The sequence below is a fragment of the Desmodus rotundus genome, chromosome 4 (assembly GCF_022682495.2).
Source record: "Desmodus rotundus isolate HL8 chromosome 4, HLdesRot8A.1, whole genome shotgun sequence".
Taxonomy (NCBI): domain Eukaryota; kingdom Metazoa; phylum Chordata; class Mammalia; order Chiroptera; family Phyllostomidae; genus Desmodus; species Desmodus rotundus.
The window spans coordinates 27559792-27582916 of NC_071390.1; the positions used below are offsets into that span (position 1 = coordinate 27559792).

General features: G+C 44.2%; 1 protein-coding gene across 2 annotated transcripts in view; it reads left to right on the plus strand.

The window, feature by feature from the left end:
• MYOF (myoferlin) overlaps positions 1–23125 on the plus strand; it is a 142416-nt gene that overhangs the window by 29603 nt on the left and 89688 nt on the right. For both annotated transcript variants that reach the window (XM_024563408.4, XM_024563409.4), the window contains exons 4-5: positions 6193–6301; positions 8715–8802. In XM_024563408.4, the coding sequence (XP_024419176.2) occupies positions 6193–6301; positions 8715–8802 (197 nt within the window). The remainder of the gene's footprint in view (positions 1–6192; positions 6302–8714; positions 8803–23125) is intronic.

The following is a 23125-nucleotide window of genomic DNA, read 5'->3' on the forward strand; positions in this document are numbered from 1 at the left end:
TGAGCTTGTCAGGTTTAGTATGTGCCTCCCTTTTCGTTCACACAACAACACCATTAGGTAGGAGTTTTCATCATGCCCATTTTACCAGTGAGGAAACTGAGACTCAGAGAATTTAACCTGCAGTACAAGGAGGAGTACAAATTAACCAGTTCTGCCTAGCTCCAAGTTCTTATCACTATGTCACTCTGTCCTCCTTACCTTATAAGGTCCAAGTGCTACATGGATGGATGGATGGATGGGAGAGTGAGTGAGTGAATGAATGAATGAATGAATGAGTGAATGAATGACAACTACTACGTTGATTTTAATGGAGAAGGGATTAGACAGAGACAGAGCTTAGGAGCTCTGCTAAACCATCCCAACAGGCAAGCACAGGTTCATATCTTTGAGGACTGAGTGAGCGAGAGATTGTCAGGTGCAAATAGCAAAATAGCAGGTTACATTCATCTATTCAAGAAACAATTACTGAGCATCTCATATACACCAGGCATTAGGCTAGTTAACCTGCCCCTCTGCAGCCACAAAGTAACTGACTCTGGCCTCTGTGCCTCACTGGCCAGCAAGGCTTTGATGCAGACCTGGGCTTCCACTGGGCTCCTTTCCTTGTCCAAGTGACCACCATTTGCAGCAGGGTGACAGAGTAGGGAAGGCCTGGCAAAAAGGGAGCTGTTGCTGGCCCTGAATCCTGCAAACCCTGCCACAGCCTCCAGGCTAGGTAGGTGATTCCAAAACCTGGGAATGAAGTTTGTAAAAAGTACAGGGCTCAGCCCCACCCCCAGGGGGGCTGTACACAGCCAGGTTTGGGAACCGATTCGTAGACCAGTGTTGACAAGATTTCTGAAACCCCTGCCCCCTTTCAAAGAACAGGAGAAAGGTCTCAAGGCTTTCTCACCACCCTGGTGTGAAGTTAGGAGAGGAAGCCATAGGAAGGGTGCATGTGACTAGGCCTGCTAAATAGATTTTAATGGAGATTTGCTTACTGCTTTGTTCAATTAAACAATTGAATATCTATGCCCATTTTTCAAATATGAACCTATATTGTCATACTGAATGTACTTTTTCAAAACTATGCACATCCCTTCTGTCCAGATCTTTGCCAGTGGCCTTTCCACCCCCCAGTCCTCCACCTTTCCCTGCCCCATTAAGACCATTGTTTCTCAAACTTCCTGGGTATAAGAATTAACTAAAGGAAAAGTTTAACTCAGCATCCTGGAGGTCTGTAACCAACCACCTTGGTGATTCTGCTACAAGGCAGTTGGGGGAGGGTGGGGGGGCGCATTCTGAGGAAGGGTTTGTGAGCAATGAGCTAATTCAGATGGGCTGGGCGGAGACTCCGGAGAATGTCCCACTGGTGGAGTGGACAGGCAACCCAGGGAGCACCCTTGGAGGGTATTTTGCTTGGCTCTCCACTTTCTGCCTTGGGGCCAGGGGAGGAGCTTGCAGGATACTGGCTGGCCCAGGGAAGGGGCACTGGGGAAGGGCGACAGCTCCCCACCTTCCTGCACTAGCCTGGCAAGACTCAGTTGGCTCGGAGCCCAGTGCTTCAAAGAGTGGGTAGGTAATGGTCCTTTCAGGTTTTCTACAGGGGACATTGGAGCAGCTTAAAAAAGTATTTGTCCCCAGCCCGGCTGGGGACTGTTATTCCTTCTCAGAAGATGGGAAGTTGAGACATCCCTGGGGGCAGAAACAGTGGGACATGTGATTACTGACCAGCCTCTGACATAGTTTCCCCGCCCCCCACTCTCCCATGAAGGCATTTCCAGTAATCCCTCCTCCTGTAATCCTTGTGCGCCCAGCCATGCTGTGCAGACAACTCCATAGCCTTGAACTCCCTGGGTTAAGACCTCAGCCAGCAAAGCCCTTACTCACCATAGAGGCATGTGGCTGTTAACATTTGCGTCCAAGCTAATGTTCTTTTTCAAACACACTAGAATCTGTTTTAGCAAGAAGGAAACAGTTGAAGAAGTTCTTAACAAACACTTGCGTGACTAAGCTGACTAGTTTACAACTAAACTCTTTTGTTCCCCCAATCAGAACAGCTAATTTTCAAGTAGTTAATTCTACTGCTTAGAACTAGTTGGGTGTCACATAGAGACCCAACCCAAAACTGTGGACATTCATGCAACAGGAGCAAAACTGGCTTTTTCTGTGTGTCAGAATACATCTGTGTCTTATTAATTCCACAAGTAAAGCTGGAGAGCCAAAGGGCCTTGAGATTCTTTCACTATAAAGTTTCATTTGAGACGTGGTCCATCTGTTTTAGTGGTGGGTGGAGTTCATGGGGAGACTCTTATTTTTCCATGAAAATACAGGGCAAAGTCTCTCTATTGCTGTCACATTTTAACATATTTATGGTGTTAGTAATCTGAAAGAAAAAGGGTTCTTGGTTTAGTGTCACATCCTTTAAAGGAATTTGGTTTGTGATCTGACTGAACTGTTCCTATCCCCTGTGTAGGAGGCCAAGTCATCATTTTGTGGACTCACAGTATTTTGTATCCAGGCAACCTCATAGAAAATAGGCCCTGCCTGGCAGGCATGCTTTCCAGGCTAGGACTTCCCCATAGAGGCTGTTTTCTGCAACTTATAGTGAAAGCTCTTAGAAGTCGTAACTGCATTTGTCTTCAGCTCAACCTAGCTGTTAAAAGTATTTTGGTGATTTCATTTAAACATACTTATCTTTACTTCAGAAAAAAAAAATTCAAGTTTCTTTTACAGTCCCCATACCCCTCCTCCAACACACAAAAGCATCAGAGATTTGTGATGAAAAAATGAATCTTAAGAAATGGGACTAGCCCACACTGGTGTGGTTCAGTGGATTGAGTGCCAGCCTGTGAAACAAAGGGTCACAGGTTCGATTCCCAGTCAGGGCACAAGCCTAGGTTGTGGGCCAGGTCCCCATTAGGGGGCGCATGAACCAACCACACATTGATGGTTCCCTCTCTTTCTCCTTCCCTCCCTCTCTCTCTAAAAAGTAAATAAATAAAATCTTAAAAAAAAAAAAAGCAATGAGACTAAAGGTTTCTTAAAGAAGGGATTGAGGCAAGACTTTTTAATTGGCTTCATTTATTTTATTCCATTTCTGGCCAGTTATCTTTTATCACTCTCTCACACCCTATCCTGGGGAAAGGAAAGCATCAGATAGTGGTTGAGTCACAATGGAGTTGTAAAACCACTCAGGGCCATAAAAGGCCAACAGATGGGCTTTGTGTTTTAGGCAAGCCTGTTCTCTCCAGTTAGCCACAAGTCCCACCACTCCCTATTGTATTACCTGCCACTCACTGTGTTTCACGTTTCTGTTATTGGCCTAACCTTTCCTCCTGACACCCTGTGTAAACTGAAATTTGATTTCAAACTACCTTTGAAGGCAGAAACTTTGCCTAATGTTCTGGATTGTCCTTTATGGACACATCTAGGTTATTCCCCCTACCCCCAATCAATGAACAGACTTTAAGAGAAGAGAAAAGAAAAATTTAACATAAGATGGTTTTCTAAAAACCAAGATATATGTAGAAGACGTTACATATATAGGCCTAGTGGCAGATTTTTAGAGCTGGAAAGGGTCTGAGGGATTATTTGTTTCAATCTACTTGTTTTTAGATAATGAGTTGGGTTCAGAGAGTTAGGTGACTTAGCCAAGGACTTGAAGGAAGTTGGGACACAGTGTTAAGGCTAGAACAGGCATCCTCTAACCGATGGTTCTCAACTTGTGGTGATTTTGCTCACCAGGGGACAATTGGCAATATGTAGAGTTGTCAGTGGGTAGAGGCCAGGGATGCTGCTGAACATCTGACAAAGCCTAGGACAGCCCCCAAACCAAGAGTTGTCTAATTCAAAATGTTAGGAGTGCTGAGATTGATAAATGCTGGTCCAGCCCAGGCCAGTCTTCTTCCACGTCAGCATTGTCCCAGCATGCTGTGCTTCCTGTTTTGTTCCAAGGATTATTTATTGCAGGTGGAGATTCAAGTCATCCTGGTGTTAGCAAAAGCAGATCAGTACACGTTTAAGGGTGCAGTGTCATTACTTAAATCACAAAGTTAGCTTATGAATCACTGAACTGTCAGGAATAAAATCCAGTGTGTTTCCATGTCTTTTAAGAAGAGTACCTCATTTAGACATTCAACACTAGTCAGATGACTTTTAAAACTGCAGTTTTCACATTTTGTTCTTAAAAACTCAACTAGACAACCCTTTGGCCTATTGTTCTATTTTCAAAACATGGAAAGTTTTCCTCAGGCTCACACCGTGTGGCGCTGAGGGAGACGTGGAAGAGGTTTTGCCAGGGGTTCTCACCTGGTGTGGGGATTTACCTGTTTCCTCTGGCGGAGGTGGAGTTGTGTGTAGACTCTTGTCCTCAATATGTCAGGGGAATAAAAATCCAAGTGAGGAGAAACCGTACTCATGTAAAATCTGACAATCATACTGAGTGAATGTACTCCTCTGAAAAATTATCCCGTAAAGGTCCCACCAATTCTCAGCATTGACTGAGAGATCTAATTTCTGTATTGAGCTAAAAGGACTGAAAAATTCACTCTTATCTCTCTGGAGGCAGAACTTTCCTTTTCCATTGACAATAACCGACTCTACATGTGTCATTAGGAGAGATTAGAGTCCATCATGGTTGTCGAGTGTCTTGTCTTGGGTGCTGTCCAAGAAGGTGTACTCTTCCAAGAAACCATATGCACATAGTTCACATCACTGGGTAATTCGGTGAAACAGGGTGCCATGGCAACATTCTGGTCTTGTGTGATAAAATATTAATTAATAGTATTAATATTGCTGAGTCACACTGGATGTATGTGGTTGAGTGACAGACCCCAGACCTACAAGTGGCCCTATTCCTGAGATCTGACGGGGGAGGGGATATGAATATATGTCTCTTCAAAAATGATGTGCCTGTGTTGACATAAACTTTCACTTCCTGATTTTTAAAGAAAATGTACCACATTTAAAAATAAAGTGAATATTTCTCCATAAGGTGAATTTTTCTGATTATTATTTTTGCTGGAAAGCCTAGAGTTATGTTATACTGAACTACAGTTTCTTCACCCTGAGTTTTTTGATGCAAGGAATCTCTTCTGTCACTTTGAGGAGTTGATGCTTAGTGTTCTATTTTTATGCTAGTGATATTCTGTGCTATCATCTCTGCTATTTATCGGTATAAGTCACTGCAAATGTAGGCAAGGTGTAAGTAAATAACATTTAAAAATTCTTACTATTTCTCTTTCCCATTTTCAGTATCCATACTGAGAGCTCACCTCCAGGCTCTCTTTGCTTTCACAAAGGGAGCTTTTTCAATCCACCCAGCCTCAGGTTGTGTCGTGTGTTAGAACCCTCAGTTTACAGACTGGTCTGTGGGTTACATTTTTATACTGACTAACTCGCTGGGGATGTGTGTCCAGTAAATGTTTTTGATCATGTGACCTAACTACAAAAAATATTTTGGGTCTTATTCTCAATATATGTAGACTCAAATGAGTTAATTCTTTCCTTCATTTAGTTAATCTCTATTAAGAAATGTACCATGTTCAAGGCACTGGGGTTAGAGTAGTGGACAGACCAGGCAGCAATTCCTGACATGAAGGAGCTTTACTCAGTGAGCCAGGACACCTGTGTACCAGTGTCGAGTGCACTCAGAGGTAGACGGGTGCTAGAGGCAAAATGCAATCCCTTCCTCCGGGAAGACAGAGAAGCATACACATCCGCCTTTTGAATGCTGCTCCAGAGTATATAGGATAGCAAGGTGGCCCCGTCAGTAAACTGGCAACCTGTTTACACTTCAGTGTCTACTTGGGTGAATGCTTTTACAGTGGGCAATATTTTGTGGGTCTTTTTAAATTTTCATTACAGAAGAACGCTTGAATTTTGTCTTGCTTTTCTCTCTTCTTGCATTCTGGGGGGAGAGAGGGCTGAATTCAGTCTTTGCCTCTCACCCATCCATCTCATTCATGATTTAATATTTCATAGGCACCATAGTGAGATTCTTGAAATGACTGCTTGCTATGGAGAAGTGATGGCTGATATGCATGCAGTGTTGACTGCCAAAATACTCTACTGGGGTGAGAGCAAAATGGCCCACGGTTTATTATGAGTGATTTTATTGATAACAGGTGGATAGGAAGGGAATTGGGAGGTCTGATGAGTAAACGGAGGCATGCCTCATACTCAGGTTACTGTTTCTCATTTCCTCTGCAGATTAATTGGCACAGCCACTGTGTCCCTGAAGGACCTGATTGGCGAGCAGAGCAGATCGCTGCCCTACAAACTGATCTCCCTGCTAAATGAAAGGGGGCAGGACACTGGGGTAAGCATTCGCCTTCTTGATGAATGGCTTTATAGTGAGATGATTAAGCAGAAGTTTATTAAGAAAAGAATGTGAAATTATAATTAGCTCACTACACACAAACACACAGACCTACTGATTTTGAGATAAACTAGTCCATTTGCAGATAATATCGCCTTATCCTGTACTCGCAATCACAGAACTAGCAAATTAGGTAAACTTGATTTCTTACAGCAGAATGCTAAAGAGCAAGTGATACCCTCTCTCGGTGCAGCCCTGTGCACGTTCACGTGGGTGTTCACATTTGTGTGGCGAGTGTAGCTCAGTGTATTCGACGCTCTTTGAAACAGTCTATGGAAGGTAACTTAATTACCTTGGAATATCAAGGTGTTAATAGCACGATCTTTATCATTGCATAAGCAGCTGTATGTTTTCTGATCACAATCTCTCTAAATAAGTCCATGTTGATATTGTCTGATATGAGGCCAGAATTCTCTTTCTCCAGTGGGCTTAAAGAAATTGACTCAAGCATCATAGCTCTCAGATATAACATGATTGCTAACAAGCTTTCATGAAGCTACCATTCGATGTCATTAACCTCTGACACCTTCATTTTCCAATCAATTCATTTTGCTTGGGAACCTGGCAAAGGAAGAAAATTTTATACTAAAAGCGGGCATCTCTGTGGGAAAGAACAGAGGTTAGGCTTCTGAACATCCACTGAGAATGTCGATTTTGCTGATCTAGTCGCCCAAACTTCCGGGTTTTCTATGAATCAGCATTCTAACCATAAAACATAAATTCAGAATGTCAGCTATCATCTGTCTACCTGAAACCTGACTGAGCGAAATGATACTTAGGAAACATACTACAAGTCAGTGATTTTTTGCTGGCTACCTTTTTCCTGTAAGCAGAGAAGAAAGCGTAGGTTGAACCCTGCAAAGGCAGAACTATGGTGATTGAATAGAGTAAGGGAGATCAGAGGCCTCAAGTCTGGCTTCCCTGGTATCCTCTCATCCCTGTTAGAGGTCCCTGGAGCACCTCTGGGAATCCTGAGGTTATTGGGAAACCACTGATCGCAAGGTTGAGCCATTCATACTCTTCTAGGTTTTGAAAGTTTGATTCTTTGATTAAGTTTAGCAACTGAGCCCCTCAATGCTCCCTGCATTTGGTCTTCTTGTTGTGGCCTGGGTCTTTAGCATAAGATGCTCCTCCTACGAGTCTTTATTTGCCATTGAACTGTTGTTGGGGGCGCCATTTATTATCCTGTTCAGTGTCTCCTGGATCATAGGTCCTAGTTGGCCACAGAACGTGCTGATCAATGCGGGAATACTCACGGGAGAGCAGACAGATAAAAAACAAAGGAGGGAGGGGGAATCAGATGTAGCCAAGTAGCAAATGAAAGTATAGGATGCCCTTTTACACTTGAATTTCAGACAAACAATAAATGGTTTTTTAGTATAAGTATATCCTAAAGATTTTGTCTGCGTTTTAACTGGTAACCTGGGTGTGGGGTATGAGTGTGCGCCCACACAATTTTTATTTGCGAAGGCATTTCTTTATTCTGAGGTTTGTACTTTTCAATTTTTGGTGTTAAAATTTATTTCTTTTTGGTTGATAGTAACTGTGGGCATGTGTTCACACCTATATGGTGATTCCCCCTAGCAAAGTTTTTTGAAATTTTGCATGTCAATGAAATATAAAAGTATAGGAAACTTTTCCATAAAATAATACCCCATGTGAGATATTTATTTCAGATTTTAAAAGTAGGAATAATTTTATCTCCTATAAGGAATTAGCATGTTTTCTTTTTTTTGGTAATGCAAGTTACATAACGTTTTCAGTTCTCCAGTCTTGCTTTGGCTCCTAGCTATCTTGGGGTCATATTTTATGCAAGAGTTGATTATCTAGAACTTCATGATTTGCATATTTGTTTCCTCTTTAATCAGACTTGGTTCCTTTTTTAATTCTATTTTATGAATCACATTATTATATAATCTTTTATTAGTCATTCAAAGTTCTTTTTTAGAGAGAAGTATGAAAATAAATTTCAGCAAATAATGAAGAAGTCAATGAGCAAACAAATAACATAATCATTTAAATGGAGCCTCTGTGGCTGTAATTCTGTGATTGGAGTTTAATTACAAGTTCCTGCTTGCCTGTCCCAACTTCCAGTTTATGAGGTTGCCCTGTAGCAACGAGACTCTTGGCAACCTATAACAGGCAACTCCTTTCCCAGGCTTTCCCTCTCCCCCTGGGCTCACATGTGAGAAGACATGGACAGTGGGTGTGTCGTCCTTCTTTCTCTTCTCACTTTCCCATCCCCCTGCTTACCCCGCCTAGAACTTTTACTCCTGCTGAATTGGTTTGTGCTGGGTCCATAGCATTCCAATGCCCTGCACTGACTCTGTCTGCAATGCATTTTTCTACCCAGGCCACCATTGACTTGGTGATTGGCTACGATCCACCTTCAACTCCACATCCAAATGACTCTAGTGGGACCAGTGTGTCAGGCATGGGAGGTAAGTTGACCCTGCCGAAGGCCTAGCTTACCCCAGGGGATTCTACTAAAGACACATAAGGAGTCTCCAAGAAAGCCTTCTGTATCCTTTCAGAAGGATACAGAAGGTGGGCAGAGAGCTTACACTGTCTGTAGCTCCGCCCACCTAGACAGAGCCCTGTGAGGCAGGAGGAGCCGCCCTGAATAGGGACATTACAACTGTTAGCAAAATGATCTTCCAGGGCAAGAAGGGTGAGAAAGCCCCTTACTGACCAGCCTCAGTGTGATTTGATCCAGTATTTACGGATGCCAATAGATGGTTCTAAGCAAGGCTTTGCTACAAGGGTTTGTAGCTTCCACCTCATACAATGTCCCATGGCTATGAGGCTCCAGTAGTGGCCTCTACTCTCTTCATGTGTCTCTTCACCTCCAAGTGTGCAGTCACCAGATTGTGCTCTCAGCCACCAGTCTCCTGGTCAGTGCCCTTGGCCTTGACTCCTCCCGGCCCCCCAATACAGCCACTCAGTCCTTCAAACAACTGAAATTTTGCATAACCCACCTTCCTCTCCTTGTTCTCTGACATGAGTTGTCAGTCATTTGGGGCCATCAAGGTGCTGCTCTGGATGGGGTTGGAGTTGGCATTGGGAGCTTGAGAGAGGGCTTTGGGTCTCACAGGTGGAAGGAAATCTACAGGACAATCAGGCCTTTCACACAGCCGAGTTCGAACTCCTCTTAGTCTTTCCAGGGTGATGTGATGCTAAAGTGTCTGTGTCCCTTCCTCTGTCCTGAGCTGCGTCACCAAACCCCTCCCTGTTTCCCCAGCCTTGGCATGTGCCCCAGGAAGGAAGGGGCCCCTGTCCCACACACTCACTTGCAGCCTTGAAATACTCCTTCCTGGGAGGGCACCCTGGTAATTTTCCTTGCTGGGACTGGCTTTTCAGATTCTATTTTCTTTTCGTTTCTGTTGGTTCTGAACTCGCCTGAGTGGTCTGCTCAGCATCCGCAGCAGCACCTCCCTTTCTGCCCTGTAGCATCGCTGCCCTGCGCCTTCCTGGCTTCTTGTCTCATGGCAGCCTGACCCCAGCCACTGCCCCACTCACTCACACCCCACCGATGGCCCAGTATTCAGCTTTTAACCCATTTATTGACCAAGTAGTTGTGAGTGTCCAGCCTCGGTCAGCTGGCTCCTTCTTTGGGGACAGCTGGGGCTGGCATAGCCCCAGCAAATCAGCAACATGTTTTGCAGTCACCCTGTGCCCAGCAGCACCATGGGCTATTGCTGGGTCCTCAGACACTCTCAGTCCCACAAGAGCTCTGTGGTGGCTCCCTTTTGCTGCCACAGCAGTAATCACACATGAAATGCAGAGGAAACCTGCTGGTCTTGAACAGCACGCCTTCAGGGGCTGAGCTGTGTGGCTCTGTCCACTTCCTCCCCACCGCCTTCACTGATCATGGCATCGGCCTGGGAGGGTCACAGGTACTTTCTGGCCCACAAAAGGCAGCCCCAACTGGTGGGATATCTGGAGTCACCTCTGCATGGGGAGGATCAGGGTACCTCTCTTCACAATGACATTTTCCTAAGCTGGACCTTGTGTCTTCGTTTCCTAAGGCAGCTGTGATAAAGGACCACAACCTGAGTGACTTAAACAATGGAAATGTATCCTCTCATGCTTCTGTAGACTATGAGTCTGAAATCAGGGTGTCAGCAGGGTTGGGTCCTTCTGGGAACTTAGAGGGAGGATCTGTTTCCTGCCTCTCTCTGAGCTTCTGGTGGGGGCTGGCCGTCCTTTGTGTCCCGTGGCAGTCGGGCCATCCCTGCAGTCCCTGTGTCTGTCATCACACAGTGTGCTCTCCTGTGTGTCTGCCTTCTCATGGTGTCCCAGTCTCCGGTGTCTGTGTCCACATTTCTCACCTCTTAAAGACACCAGTCCTTGCAACAGGCCCATCCTCATCCAGTATGACCTCGCCTTAACTTGATCACATCTACGAAGACCCTATTTCCAAATAAGGTCACCTTCTGAGGTTACGGATGGGCATGCCTTTTGGGACACCATTCAACCCAGTGCACTGGTAGATAAAGGGCAGTTTCGTTATGTGTATCCCATTTCAAAAGCCAAAATGTTAAATGGGCCTTTTTGTGTCACCTGTTCAGCCAGGCCTTTAGTGAACAAATAACACTGTGGTTCATTCAAATGAAAAGAGTAAACTTGTGCTTTATAGTAAATTGGTGCTATGTCATTTCTTCGTATTTATGGAGTACAGTTGTTGGGTTTCTTAACCCATTGTCCGATGCTGCAGTGCTGGGGGTGATAAATGCTTCACAGGTTTCGATACAAGACGTTTTTATCCTGAGGGTGCACCATTAGGGATAAGACCAGGAGCTTTGGGGTCAGACTGGCCCAGGTTGGATTCTGTGTCTAAGGTTCATAAGCCGTGTGACTTTGTGTAAGTCACTTAACCTCTCTGAATCTCAGCTTTCTTTCCTGTGATGTGGGGACATAATGGCAGCATTTACATCATAAAGTTTTTGCAAGGAGTAAATGAAATAATGAATAGAAAGTACTCAGCCACTGTCTGGCATACAGTGAGCACTACCTTAATGGTGGCTATTATTATTATTATTATTATTATTATTATTATTATTATTACAAAAAAAAAAACCCTCCAGGTGGCTTGCAGTTTGAGGTCAGGTGGCCTACATGCTCTGTATGAACATTCAAATTGCTTCCTCTAAAAAGCAGAGCTATTAGCCCTGGCTGGTGTAGCTCAGTGGATTGGGCATGGGCCTACAAACCAAGGGGTCACTGGTTCAATTCCCAGTCAGGGCACATGCCTGGGTTGCGGGCCAGGTCCCCAGTACTGGGTATGTGAGAGGCAACCATACATTGATGTTTCTTTCCCTCTCTTTCTTCTTCCCTTCCCTTCTCTCTAAAAATAAATAAAATCTTAAAAAAAAAATAAAAAGCAGAACTATTAGAAAAGAATGATCTGTTTTGGCTCAGTGTTGTGTTGAAATGACTAAATGCTTTATTTTAAAGTTTTCTTAAAGAAAAAAAAGGTTGTGCCCTAATGGACCCAAAAGACTTTGAGAATAACCAATTTATGATATTTCTGGGAGTGTAGGGGAGGTTCCTGTGCAAACCCAAGCTCAGAAAGCACACAATTTCCCTGGAGCAAAGGCTGCCTCCTTAGAAATGAGAAAAGCACCAACTCTTGAACTTCTAACCCACTGGGGAGAAAATCCTTGCCATCTGGGCTTCCTTTGCCTGAGGCTCCTTCTCACTTCCTGGATCGCCACCAATTTCCCAGCAGTGTTTGGGGACTGAGAGTCACCCATCCTCTCAGGAAGCTGACTCCCAGCAGGCTCCATGATGGCCGTTGGCCAAGGTCTTCCTCAGCTCTTTAGAATTCCTGATACTGCGGGATGGAGATAGGAAATGAACCCGAACTTACGTTCCTTTTGTTTGGGTTTCAAACAAAGAATTTTACCAAGTCCTGGCCTCCCAACGAGCTGTGTGAGATGACATAGTGAAATTTCCTTATTTAAAAAATGAGCAGGGTTCTTTGATTTGGAAGTGTTTTTTTTTTGTTCTGTGAGTATTCACCAAGGCTGTGTCAACGGTAACATTCTGAATGTTGGCTTCATAATCTGGCTAAAGGAAACTTTTCTTAAGCATTAAAAAAAAATCTTTCAATATCCTAGATTATATGGATGTTTCAGGGGAAAACACTTTTTGTCTTAATATGACAATTCAATTAAACTAATCAGAGACACCTTTGAGTACTTGCTACAATCACATGCTAGGGAACACACCCCCCACAACACAACTTACAGTCTTAGGAGAAGGTAAGACCAACAAACCTGAGACAGAAATAGTAGCAAGACAGCCACACCTCCTGCTGTCGCATACCTTAACGACTAAATGGGACATCTGGCCCAGAATATTTTTCCCTTCCTTACAGTCAACCCTTAAAAATAAGAAACAAAAAAACCTTCACCATTCAATACAAAGGTAATGAGTATGCTTTGTCTAATTTATATAGATCTTTTCAAATTTAAAAAAAAATTGAGCTTGTTGATCTTGAGTACAAAAGCAATAGCTGCTTGTAAAAATATAAATATCACGGACATGTAAGACACAGAAAGTTCAAATCACTCACAGTCTCATTTTTCTCCGATAATGATTGTTCACAGCTACCGGTATTAATTTTTAAAGGTTATCATCCACATGGTGGGTCCTGCAAAGAAGAAATTTGAAGTACTAATGATAGAACAAGTTGTAGAAGTGAAGATTTTCAGGAAAATTCACGCCTACAAGTAGGACAAACATATGACCATGGGGCACAGGTATTGAATACCTCTGGGGTTCATGTGAGTTTTTTTAAAGACAATTTTAGACCAGTTTTAGGTTTACCACAAAATTGAGAGGAAGGTACAGAGATTTCCCATACACCCCTGCCCTCACACGTACAGAGCCCCCCCTTCCAATGATCAGTATCACTAACCAAAAGGGTACATTTTTTATGAAGGATGAAGTTACTTTGACATAATATAATCTCTGTAGTTCTATGGGTTTGGACAAATATCTAACATATGATGACATGTATCTGTCATTATAATATGACATGGAGTATTTTGAGAGCCCTAAAGATCCCATGTACTTTGCATATTCATCTTTTCCCACCCCAGCCTTTGGTAACCACTGATTGTTTAACTGTCTCCGAAGTTTTCCTTTTTCCAGAGTGTCCTAGAGTTGTAACCATGCGGCATGTAGCCTTTTAAGATTGGTTTCTTTTACTTAGTAGTATACATTTAAGATTCCTCCATGTCTTTTCATGGCTTGCTAGCTTATTTTTTAAGTGCTAAATAGTATTCTATTGTTTGGATGTACCACAATTTATTTATCCATTCCCCTACTGAAGGACATACTGGTTGCTTCCAAATTTGGCAATTATGAATAAAGCTGCTATAAATATCCATGTGCATTTTTTTTTGTTTTGTTTGTTTTTTGGACATACATTTTCAATTCCTTTGGGTAAAATACCAAGGAATGTGATTGCTGGATTGTATGGTGATTGCTGGAATATGTTAGTTTTGTAAGAAACTTCCAAACTGTGTTCCAAAGCATCTGTATGTACCATTTGCATTGCCACCAACAACAAATGACTTCCTATTGCTCAGCATCCTCACCAGCATTTGGTTTTGTCAGTGTTCCAGATTTGAGCCTTTCAAATGCGAACGTAATGGTAATTCGTTTTAATTTGCATTTCCCTGGTGACACAGGTGTGGAGGATCTTTTCATATGCTTACTTGCCATTTGTATATGTTTTTTGTGAGGTGTGTTAAGGTCTCTGGTACATTTTAATCTCTTTGTTTTCTGATGGTTAAGTTTTAAGAGTTCTTGGAATATTTTAAATAGCAGTTCTTTATCAGATGTGTTTTTTTGTAAATATTTTCTCTCAGTTTATCACTTGTTTTCAAATTCTTTTGGCTTGTCATCTGCAGAGCAGGAATTTTTAATTTTGATGAAGTCTAGTTTATCAATTATTTTTTAAAAGATTTTTAAAAAAGTTATTTTAGAGAGACAGGAAGGGAGGGAGAAAGAGATGGGGAGAAACATCAGTGTGTGAGAGATACATTGATTGGTTGCCTCTCACAACCCCCCACCTGGGGACCTGATCCATAACCCAGGCATGTGCCCTGACTGGGAACCGAACCAGTAACCCTCTGGTCCTCAGGCTGGCGCTCAGTCTACTGAGTCACCAGCCAGTGCTAATTATTTCATGGATTGCGTCGCTGGTGTCCTATCTAAGGGGTTCATTTTTAAGGAATATTTTCCTGGGGCTCTTTTATCAAAATAACAAAGGTCACAAATGGCTAGGGCATTGGTGGGTTGACTAAAAGTGTGGTGTTAAAGGTACCCCTTGCTTTGTCCTACACCTGAGACCGTTCCTGTGACAGACAGGTGGGCTGACTCAGACTGCAGGCCTGGCCTCCTGAAAACCTGTTACCCTGTCAACTTGATTCACTAGATGTCAGTTAGCTTGACTGGAGTCCACGTTCCCATGCTCAGCTTAAACTATTTTTAAAGTCTCATATCTATTTTTAAAGAACCATCTGTTAAAACTGTGCTTTGTCCAATGATAGAAATGCAAAAATTCCTGCATAGCCAGACTTGGTGCTTCAAATTTATTTCATTCCACAAACACTGAAGTCACTTTGCTTGAAATCAAATTCAATCCAGTTCAGAAAGCGTTTACTGACACCTGTTTGGGGGGCACGCAGAGGTGAGAAAGGCACTGTTTGCCACCACAGAGCTTGCATTTCATGAGAAAGGGAAGGTATCAAAATGAATAACTATAGGTCAGAACTGAATATAATAAATTCCTCAAAAGGAAGACTAAGCAAATTATTACATGGGAAATAATTTTTTAGAGAAAGTACTTTTTCAGCTATCTATTTCAACTGTGGATTTTTAAAAAATATTTTATTTATTTATTTATTTTATTTTTAGAGAGAGGGAGCAGGGAGGAGAAAGAGAGAGAGAGAAACATTGATGTGTGAGAGAAACATCTCAATTGCTTGCCTCTCACACACCCCGAACTGGGGACCTGGCCCAGAACCCAGGCATGTGCCGTGACCAGGAATGGAACTGGCAACCTTTCCATTCACAGGCTGGTGTTAGCCCACTGAGCCACACCAGCCAGGGCTCAATTGTGGATTCTCAGTGCCTAGAGCAGTACTTAGAAAGTCCTAACTGTTCAATAAATGCCTGGCTGGTTGAGTGAATGCATGAATGAATGGATGGGGGGAGTGCAATGGATATGGTTTAATTATTTTTTTTTTCAAGAAAGTCATTTTGGGGAACACTAATAAGTAGACAGAAGTGACTGGTTCATTCAGAGGTGTGATAAAAGGGAAGCATGTTCCTGGGGGCTGCGAGGCTGGGACATGTCTTTGATAGACACCCTTGTTCGTTTTCTGAACAGAGACTGACGTGGTCAGAGCTGAACTGGAAAACGATCCGTGTGCTAGAAAACGGCCACAGCCACAGTTTCCAGGATCGAGCCTCCAACGGACTATGTGCAACAAACTGATTGTATTAGGCCGATTTCCCCCCAGATATTTAGGAAAATCAAAGTGATCATAATAGACAAGGGGTTCTTAAATTTTAGACACAGCAAAATTATCAAGGGAGATCTTTAAATGTGCAGACTTCAGTCACCTGCCTCTGGAAAGTCTAATTTAGCTGATCTAAGGGGAATGTGCTCCCCCCCCCCCCCCCCCCGCCCCGAATCTGTATGGTTAACAGGAACTTCCAGGAGATCCTGATGAAGGTAGATTTTAGAGCTCAGTCTGAGAAGCAGTGGAGTTGAGCGTTTGCCTCATCAGCATTATCTTGCCCAGACTCAGACCGAGCTCTCTGGGCAAATCCCCTAGACGGGCGTTTGCAGTGCTGTCGGTTAGAGGCTCGCAAGGGTGCTTTCGTTCTGCTCTCTGATTTGGAACTGTGTCAGAAGATTCTTAGGGCACACACGGGTATCATCTACCCAAGAGTCTGGGGGAAGTTTAGTGAATTGCTTGTGTTATTTTTGTTGTTGTTGTTCCTCTTCCCTCATACATCAGCTCGTGGTTGAACACAGACATTTATTTATATACTTCTAGCATGTTAGAAACCTAGAAAGTTATTATTCAATATTCCAGCTAAATCAGCTGTTATCTCCAAAATGTTTTCATGCTTAGAAACTTACACTCTCCTATTCTGCTTTGTAGTTTTTAACTTACACTGAATATATTATACTAGCCCTTCGTTCTGATTTTCCCATGACCTTTGGCCCAAGGTAATTAAATTCTGCCTTAGCCGGTATCACCCCTTAATGAAACTTTGTCATGAGAAGCAAACTGAATATTACAGGCTGAGGTTGGCATTCTAGGATCTAAAAAATGAGTGGGAAGAGTGTTTGGATAAAGGTGCCTGCTGGCCAGGGGCGGGGTGGAGCTTGGAGGGGAGTGCCTGTATTCTAGGCCTGTGGTGACTGGGCTCTTCCTCGTCCATTCCTAGGCTGGTTCGTCATTGGGAAGTTCTAACAGGACATTCCTCTGGTTAGATGGGGGTGTGGGATATAGGGAAGGAATGGCTTGCAGATCTGGTGGCTCCTGCTTGATAGGGAGAAGAAATGCTAGATGAGGAGAGTGTGGGAGACTGGAGGAAAGAGAGAGGTTGACACCCATTGGGGAAAGGCACTGCTGAGCGTGCCAAAGGTAAACTTGACTGTAGGATAAGGTCACCAGCTCTTTTTATTTTTATTTTTTATCCTCACCCAAGGACACGCTTATTGATTTTAGAGAGAGGGGGAGGGAGGAGGAGAGAGAGAAACATTAATGTGAAAAAGATATATCCTGTACACACCCCGACCAGGGACCAAACCTGTAAGCTAGGCTTCTGCCCTGACCAAGAATTGACCCTGTGACCTTTTGTTTTTTGGGATGATGATCCAGCCAACTTAGCCACGCATGGCCAGGGCAGGCCACCAACTCTTTAGCACTGGGTGGGCAAACAGCAGCCATGTAGGGAAGTCATTGTCACAAGTGACTGCACACCGGGGCAGTCTGCAGGAATATTGCCATTGAGCTCGTGGAGAGGGGCCAACAGTACAGCTCAGGAATTATGAAGACTTGTGAGGTTAAGTTGCTGGAGTTGTGATGGAGAGCCGTTCCTAAGTGAATTAAAACATCTCTGTGAGCAAGTGTGGGTCACATAGGGAGTTACTGACATTCGGAAGGAAGACAGGTCAGTGTTGGCTGCGGGCAAAGGCTTGGTAGGATTTGACTGCGTGACATGGTCATTGCTGGGAAGGCAGGTGGCACTCATACAAAGGGTCTGTGAAGGACTCTGCAGCTGGAGAGGGATAGTGGAGAGGAGCAGAAAAATGGGGCAGTAGCTCTGGGGGGGGCACTCTGGAGTGCAGGAGATTTTTTAAAAAATTGTGGGCCATATTTCCACATGTTTATATCTTTAAAACAATTTTTTTCATTTGCAGCTTACATACAGTATTGTATTAGTTTCTGGCATACAACATAGTGATTAGACGTTAACATAACTTCAAAAGCGATCACCTTGATAAATCTAGTCCCCATCTGACACCATGCTTGGTTATTGCAATATTACTGACTATATTCTCTATGCTATGCTTCACATCCTTATGGCTATTTTTATAACTGGCCATTTATACATCTTAATCCCTTCGCCCTTTTCACCCATCTCCCCAACCCATCAAAATGTTCTCTGTATTTATGAGTTTTTTTCTCTTTTGTTCATTTATTTTGCTTTTTGTATTTTACATATTCAATGTAAGTGAAATCAAATGGTAGTCATCTTCTGTCTCACTTATTTCAATTAGTGTAATAGCATCCAGGTCCATCCATGTTGCTGCAAATGGCAAGATTTCATCTGTTTTATGGCAGAGTAATAATATTCCATTGTGTATCTGTACCACAACTTCTTTATCCATTTGTCTGTTGATGGGCACTTAGGTTGCTTCCATAGCTTGGCTATTTTAAGTACCGCTGCAGTGAACATAGGTGTGCATATGTCTTGTCGAATTAGTGTTTTGGATTGTTGAATTTGAATATGAATTGTTGGTTCATGTTGTAGTTCTACTTTGAACTTTTTGAGGAATCTCCGTACTGTGTTCCATAGTAGCTACACCAATCTGCATTCCTATAAACAATACATGAAGTTTCCTTTTTTCCACATCCTTGCCAACACTTGTTTGTTGATTTATTAATAATAGCCACTCTGAGAAGTGTGAGGTGATATCTCAGTATAGTTTTAATTTGCATTTCCCTGATGATTAGTGATATTGAGCATCTTTTCACATGTCTCTTGGCCATCTGTAGGTCCTCTTTAGAGAAATGTCTATTCTGGTCCTCTGCCCCTTTTTTAATGTTTGATTTTTTTGGTGTTACATTATATGAGTTATTTATGTATTTTGGATAGTAACCCCTTATTGGATGTTTCATTGGCAAATATCTTCTCCCATCCAGTAGGTTGCCTTTTAGTTTGTTGATGGTTTCCTTCACTGTGCAACGTGTTTATATCTTGATGGGAATGGTCCAGCAGAGAGGGGGAACTGAATGAGCAGATGCAGAGGCAGAAGTTGCGGAAACAAAGTCCTCGAGTAACAAAAGGAGATGGGATTCATGCACAAGTGGAAGGGTTGGCCTCAGGTTGGGGAGCACAGGCAGTTCAGGGATTGTAGCAGGAGGGAAGGCAGACAGCAGATGCAGGTAGCGTGGTAGATTTGGAGTTGGGATGATGTGGAAATTCTCTTGTGATTGTCCGTTTTCTCAGTGATATAAGAAGTAAGGTCATTTGTTGACAGTGAGGGGGATAGAGAGGGTATGGGAAGCTTTGAAGGTGCAGAATAGGTGGGAGTTGAGAAAAGGAAAGTGATTTGACCTTGTTGGCTAATCAGTGGCCATCTTAGACCAGGATCCAGGAAAACTTTGAAGGAGATGCCTTACAAGTGCGGTAGGATGGCTGGGCAGCCCTGTAATGCACTTGAGGTTTGTGATCATGAAATTAAAGTGAGACTAGTCAGTAAGGTGTGTGGTTTTCTCAGGCAAGTCCAGCTACCTGGACGAAGGAGTGGAGGGAGTGAATGAAGCAGGTGGGTCAAAGAAGTGAGAGCAGGGAGGGGCTGCAGGGCACACAGAGGAGCAAGGGCAGTGTTAGATCAGAGAATCTAGCACAGGTTAGGAGAAAAGGAGGGGCATGAAGAGGTGGGGGGCACAGAAGTGAAGCAGGCAATAGGCTGGGGCTGCCTTTGTGGCTGCAGACTTGTGGAGTGGAGTCATAAATGGGACAGACCAGAAAGACACAAAGGATGTTCTCTGCAGTGGGTTGAATAGTGTCCCCCCCCCCCACTACCAAATTCCTGTCTGCATGGAACCGCAGAATGTGATCTTCCTTGGAAATAGGGTCTTTATAGATGTAATCAGTTAAGATGAGGTTGTACTGGGTTAGGGAAGGCCGGAAATCCAGTGACTGGTATCCTTATGAGAAGAGGCGAGCACACACGGACACACAGGGGAGCAGGCCGTGTGACAATAGAGACTGAGACCGGAGTGATGCAGCTGCAGACCAAGGGAACACCAAGCATTTCCAGGAGCCTCCAGCTACTGAGAGTCAAGAAAAGATCTTTTCCTTGAGGCTCCCAAGAGAGCATGGCTTTGCCAATGCCTTGATTTTGGACTTCTGGGGTTTGGGACTGTCAGAGAATTGGTTTCTATTGTTTAAGCCACTCCGTTTGCGGTACTTTGTTACAGTGGCCTTACAAAGCAAACACAGTTGTATAACCAGCAACTTCCTACTCAGTCAGGGGCTCCAGACTTATTTGCCCTCTGTGGTCATGAAAGAGTCATTGTTTGGAGATCCAAGTGGCTGCTGTTCAGATTCATGCCTGGGTCTCATTAACAGGGCATGCCAGCACAACCACTAACATCCAAGTAACAAAACAGCTTGTGCAGAAGGGCATGCTTGCCAATGCGAGGGCCCCCCTCATTCTTTGCGGAGCACTTAGGGTAGCATTGTTTAACCCTCTGCAGCTTCCTGCTACATAAAAGGGTGATTTCCTGTTCAAATATCCTTCCACTGCTAGGCAGAGATGCTGACGATCTTCATGACTTAGGCTGGTTTCCTCTGATCCATCCCTTCAGCCTGAAGTCTGGATGACAGGAGCTGTTTCCAGAAGAAACTGGCTCTTCATTACCTGCAGTCTGTTTCTGGAGCGTCCATCAAGAGTTTAATGTGGGCTTGTTCAGAGGCCGGCACCACAGAGGGGTACACTTTACCCTCCTCTTTCTCCTGCTTGCCGCCCTAATCAACCGCCAACCCCAAACGGAACAATCCACAGCAGCCCAGGAAGTTAGTCTTAGTTGGTGCAGGAGCTTAAAGCCGTGCATTGCCCAGCCTGGACCAGATTTGCAGAAGGCAAGCCTGACCCTCTGCTCCCCTGAGGCTGGTGCCAAGGTTGGGAGGGGCAGCCCCCCTAGTGTCTGGGTGCTCTTTCCTGAGACCTGGGCAGGAGTTTTGCCAAATGGCTGAAGAACTTGAGAAGGCAGGAGTAGGGGTCAGGATGCCCTCGTTTATTACTCATTCTGCATTCATCGAACCCCTGCTGTATACTTTGTGTCGGGCACTGGGGCGGATACAGTGAAGAAAAGGACGAGCCTCCTGCCTCTGAGAGTGGATGGTAGTGGGGAGGCCTACGGGTTAACAATAGATGCAAGTCTCTGTGGTGAGAACTGGGTGGAACAATGTGTGGAAGACACGAGAAGGGTGACTCACTCCCTCTGGGAGAGGCGGGAAGGGCCTGTCCCAAGACAGTACATTTCATCTGGAAGTTGAGGCAGTTGAGGAGCTCACCTGGTGGAAAGTAGGAGGAAGGACATTCTAAGACCCATGTGCCCCATTATGGGTAGCAGGAAAGCCCTTCTTTTGAAGCTTCCTCAAGAATAAGGAAGAAGAGAAGCAGGTTATCTCTCAAAGGGCACAGGTAGCTATTCCCTACCTTTGGCTTTTATGGGATTGCCCAGGATCGGGAGGACAGCATCTCCTTCATCTTTAGCCTGGTTTTAGATCCACTCTTGCACCAGTGAGGTAGGGGAAAGACTTGGCCCTGGTTTCAGCTCAGCTCCTAGTAACCAAACAGTTTGCTTCAGCTTTCTGCACCTCAGTTTTTCTATCTGTAAAATGGGGTGAGGGGCAGGCTGGACCAAGGATCTCTAAGGTCCCCTCAAGTCTATGATTGTATGGGTCTGGGACTCCTTGAAGGACAATGATGTGTGGATCCAGAGTGTCAGGTCAAAGGAGCAGAGCACCGAGGAACAGGGTGGGCGGTCACACTTGGTGAGTGGGAGACAAAAAGAGGGGCCCCCGGAAGAGCCTGAAAAGGTTTAGTCAGAGCCCCAGGAAGAGAGCGGCATGATTCAGAGAAGTATGTCTGGGCCCCAGCGTCCAATGCCATGGGAGATCAAGCATGAGAATTCAGAAAAGGTGCCTGAATTAACAAGAAGAGGTCATGGTTGACCTTTACAGAACAAATGCCAGGCTGGACAGGCTGAGCACGAATGGAAGGGTGCTGAGGAGGAGGGTTCACGCTGGGCCAGACTCTAAAGCAGTACCTCAGGGAGGCCTTTTACTTCCTCATGGTCGCTCCTTCCTCACTCTGTGCCTCCTGCCCCCATGCTGCCACTGACTGCTTAGACCCCACCCCCACCCACTGCTGCTCTCCAAGAATGTTCTAGCATTCTGTGCTCCAACCAAAACTGATTTCTCAGCAAAACTTACATACATACATACATACATAAGATTAATGTATTGGGTGCTGCTCTGTGCCAGGCACTGTGTTGAAGGCTTCGCATATAGATTAAATTTATCATTACAATAGTCTGGTGAGTACAGTAATTTTCCCCTTTTTGCAAATGAGGAAACAAACAGAAAGTAAGAAACTTACTCAGACTCACATGGCTCAATGCTAGGATTTGAACCCAGGCAGTATGACTCCAGAGCCTAAGCTTTAACAGCTGTGCTACATCATAAGCTCACTAAGCTAATTCATACTATACTGAGTGACTGATAGATGACTCCATGTGGAAATTAAATCTCCTACATGATTTTGCATTGTGAAGGAGGAGTTTTAGAATCCAAAGTAAGGAGTAGGAATGCAAGTATTTTTCTAGTCTCTCTTAAATTATATTGCACAGATTACTAGGAATTCAAACTTTTTGTCTATTTGTCAGTGGATGTAAAGAAGGGCAGACACAGAGGTAGAGTTGACTTTTGTTTTTTTAAGGAGTGAAAGATTTGTGCATATGTGAAGGCAGAGGGAAGGCTGCCATGGAGAAGGAGCCATGGGAGGTGAGGGAGAGAGATATGTATTTGGAGGGGTCACTTTAACAAGCAGGAAAAGCTGTGGTCCCCTGAATGTGAAGGGAAGCTAGGGGGATACGTGCAGGGACAGAGGCGTGTAGAAATGACAAACCAGGACAAAGGGACAGGAGGATGATCACCATGGTCTGTTTGGCAAGCAAACTGGGGATGAGCTTCTTATCTGCCATGAGGGTGTGAATCAGGAGACTCAGGCAGAAAGGAGATAGTACAAACCTCAGGAGCGCATCTCGAGAGAAGAGACCTACAGTGGGAAGGGTGGAATTGAAGCCCCCTCTGCAAGGCTCCAGTTTCCCACGGCGTGTCCTCCTTCCTCCGTCCTCACCACAGAAAGGCCCCTTAATGCCAGGCTGGGCTCCGAGATCAGAACTGGGTGATGTCCGCCTGGGT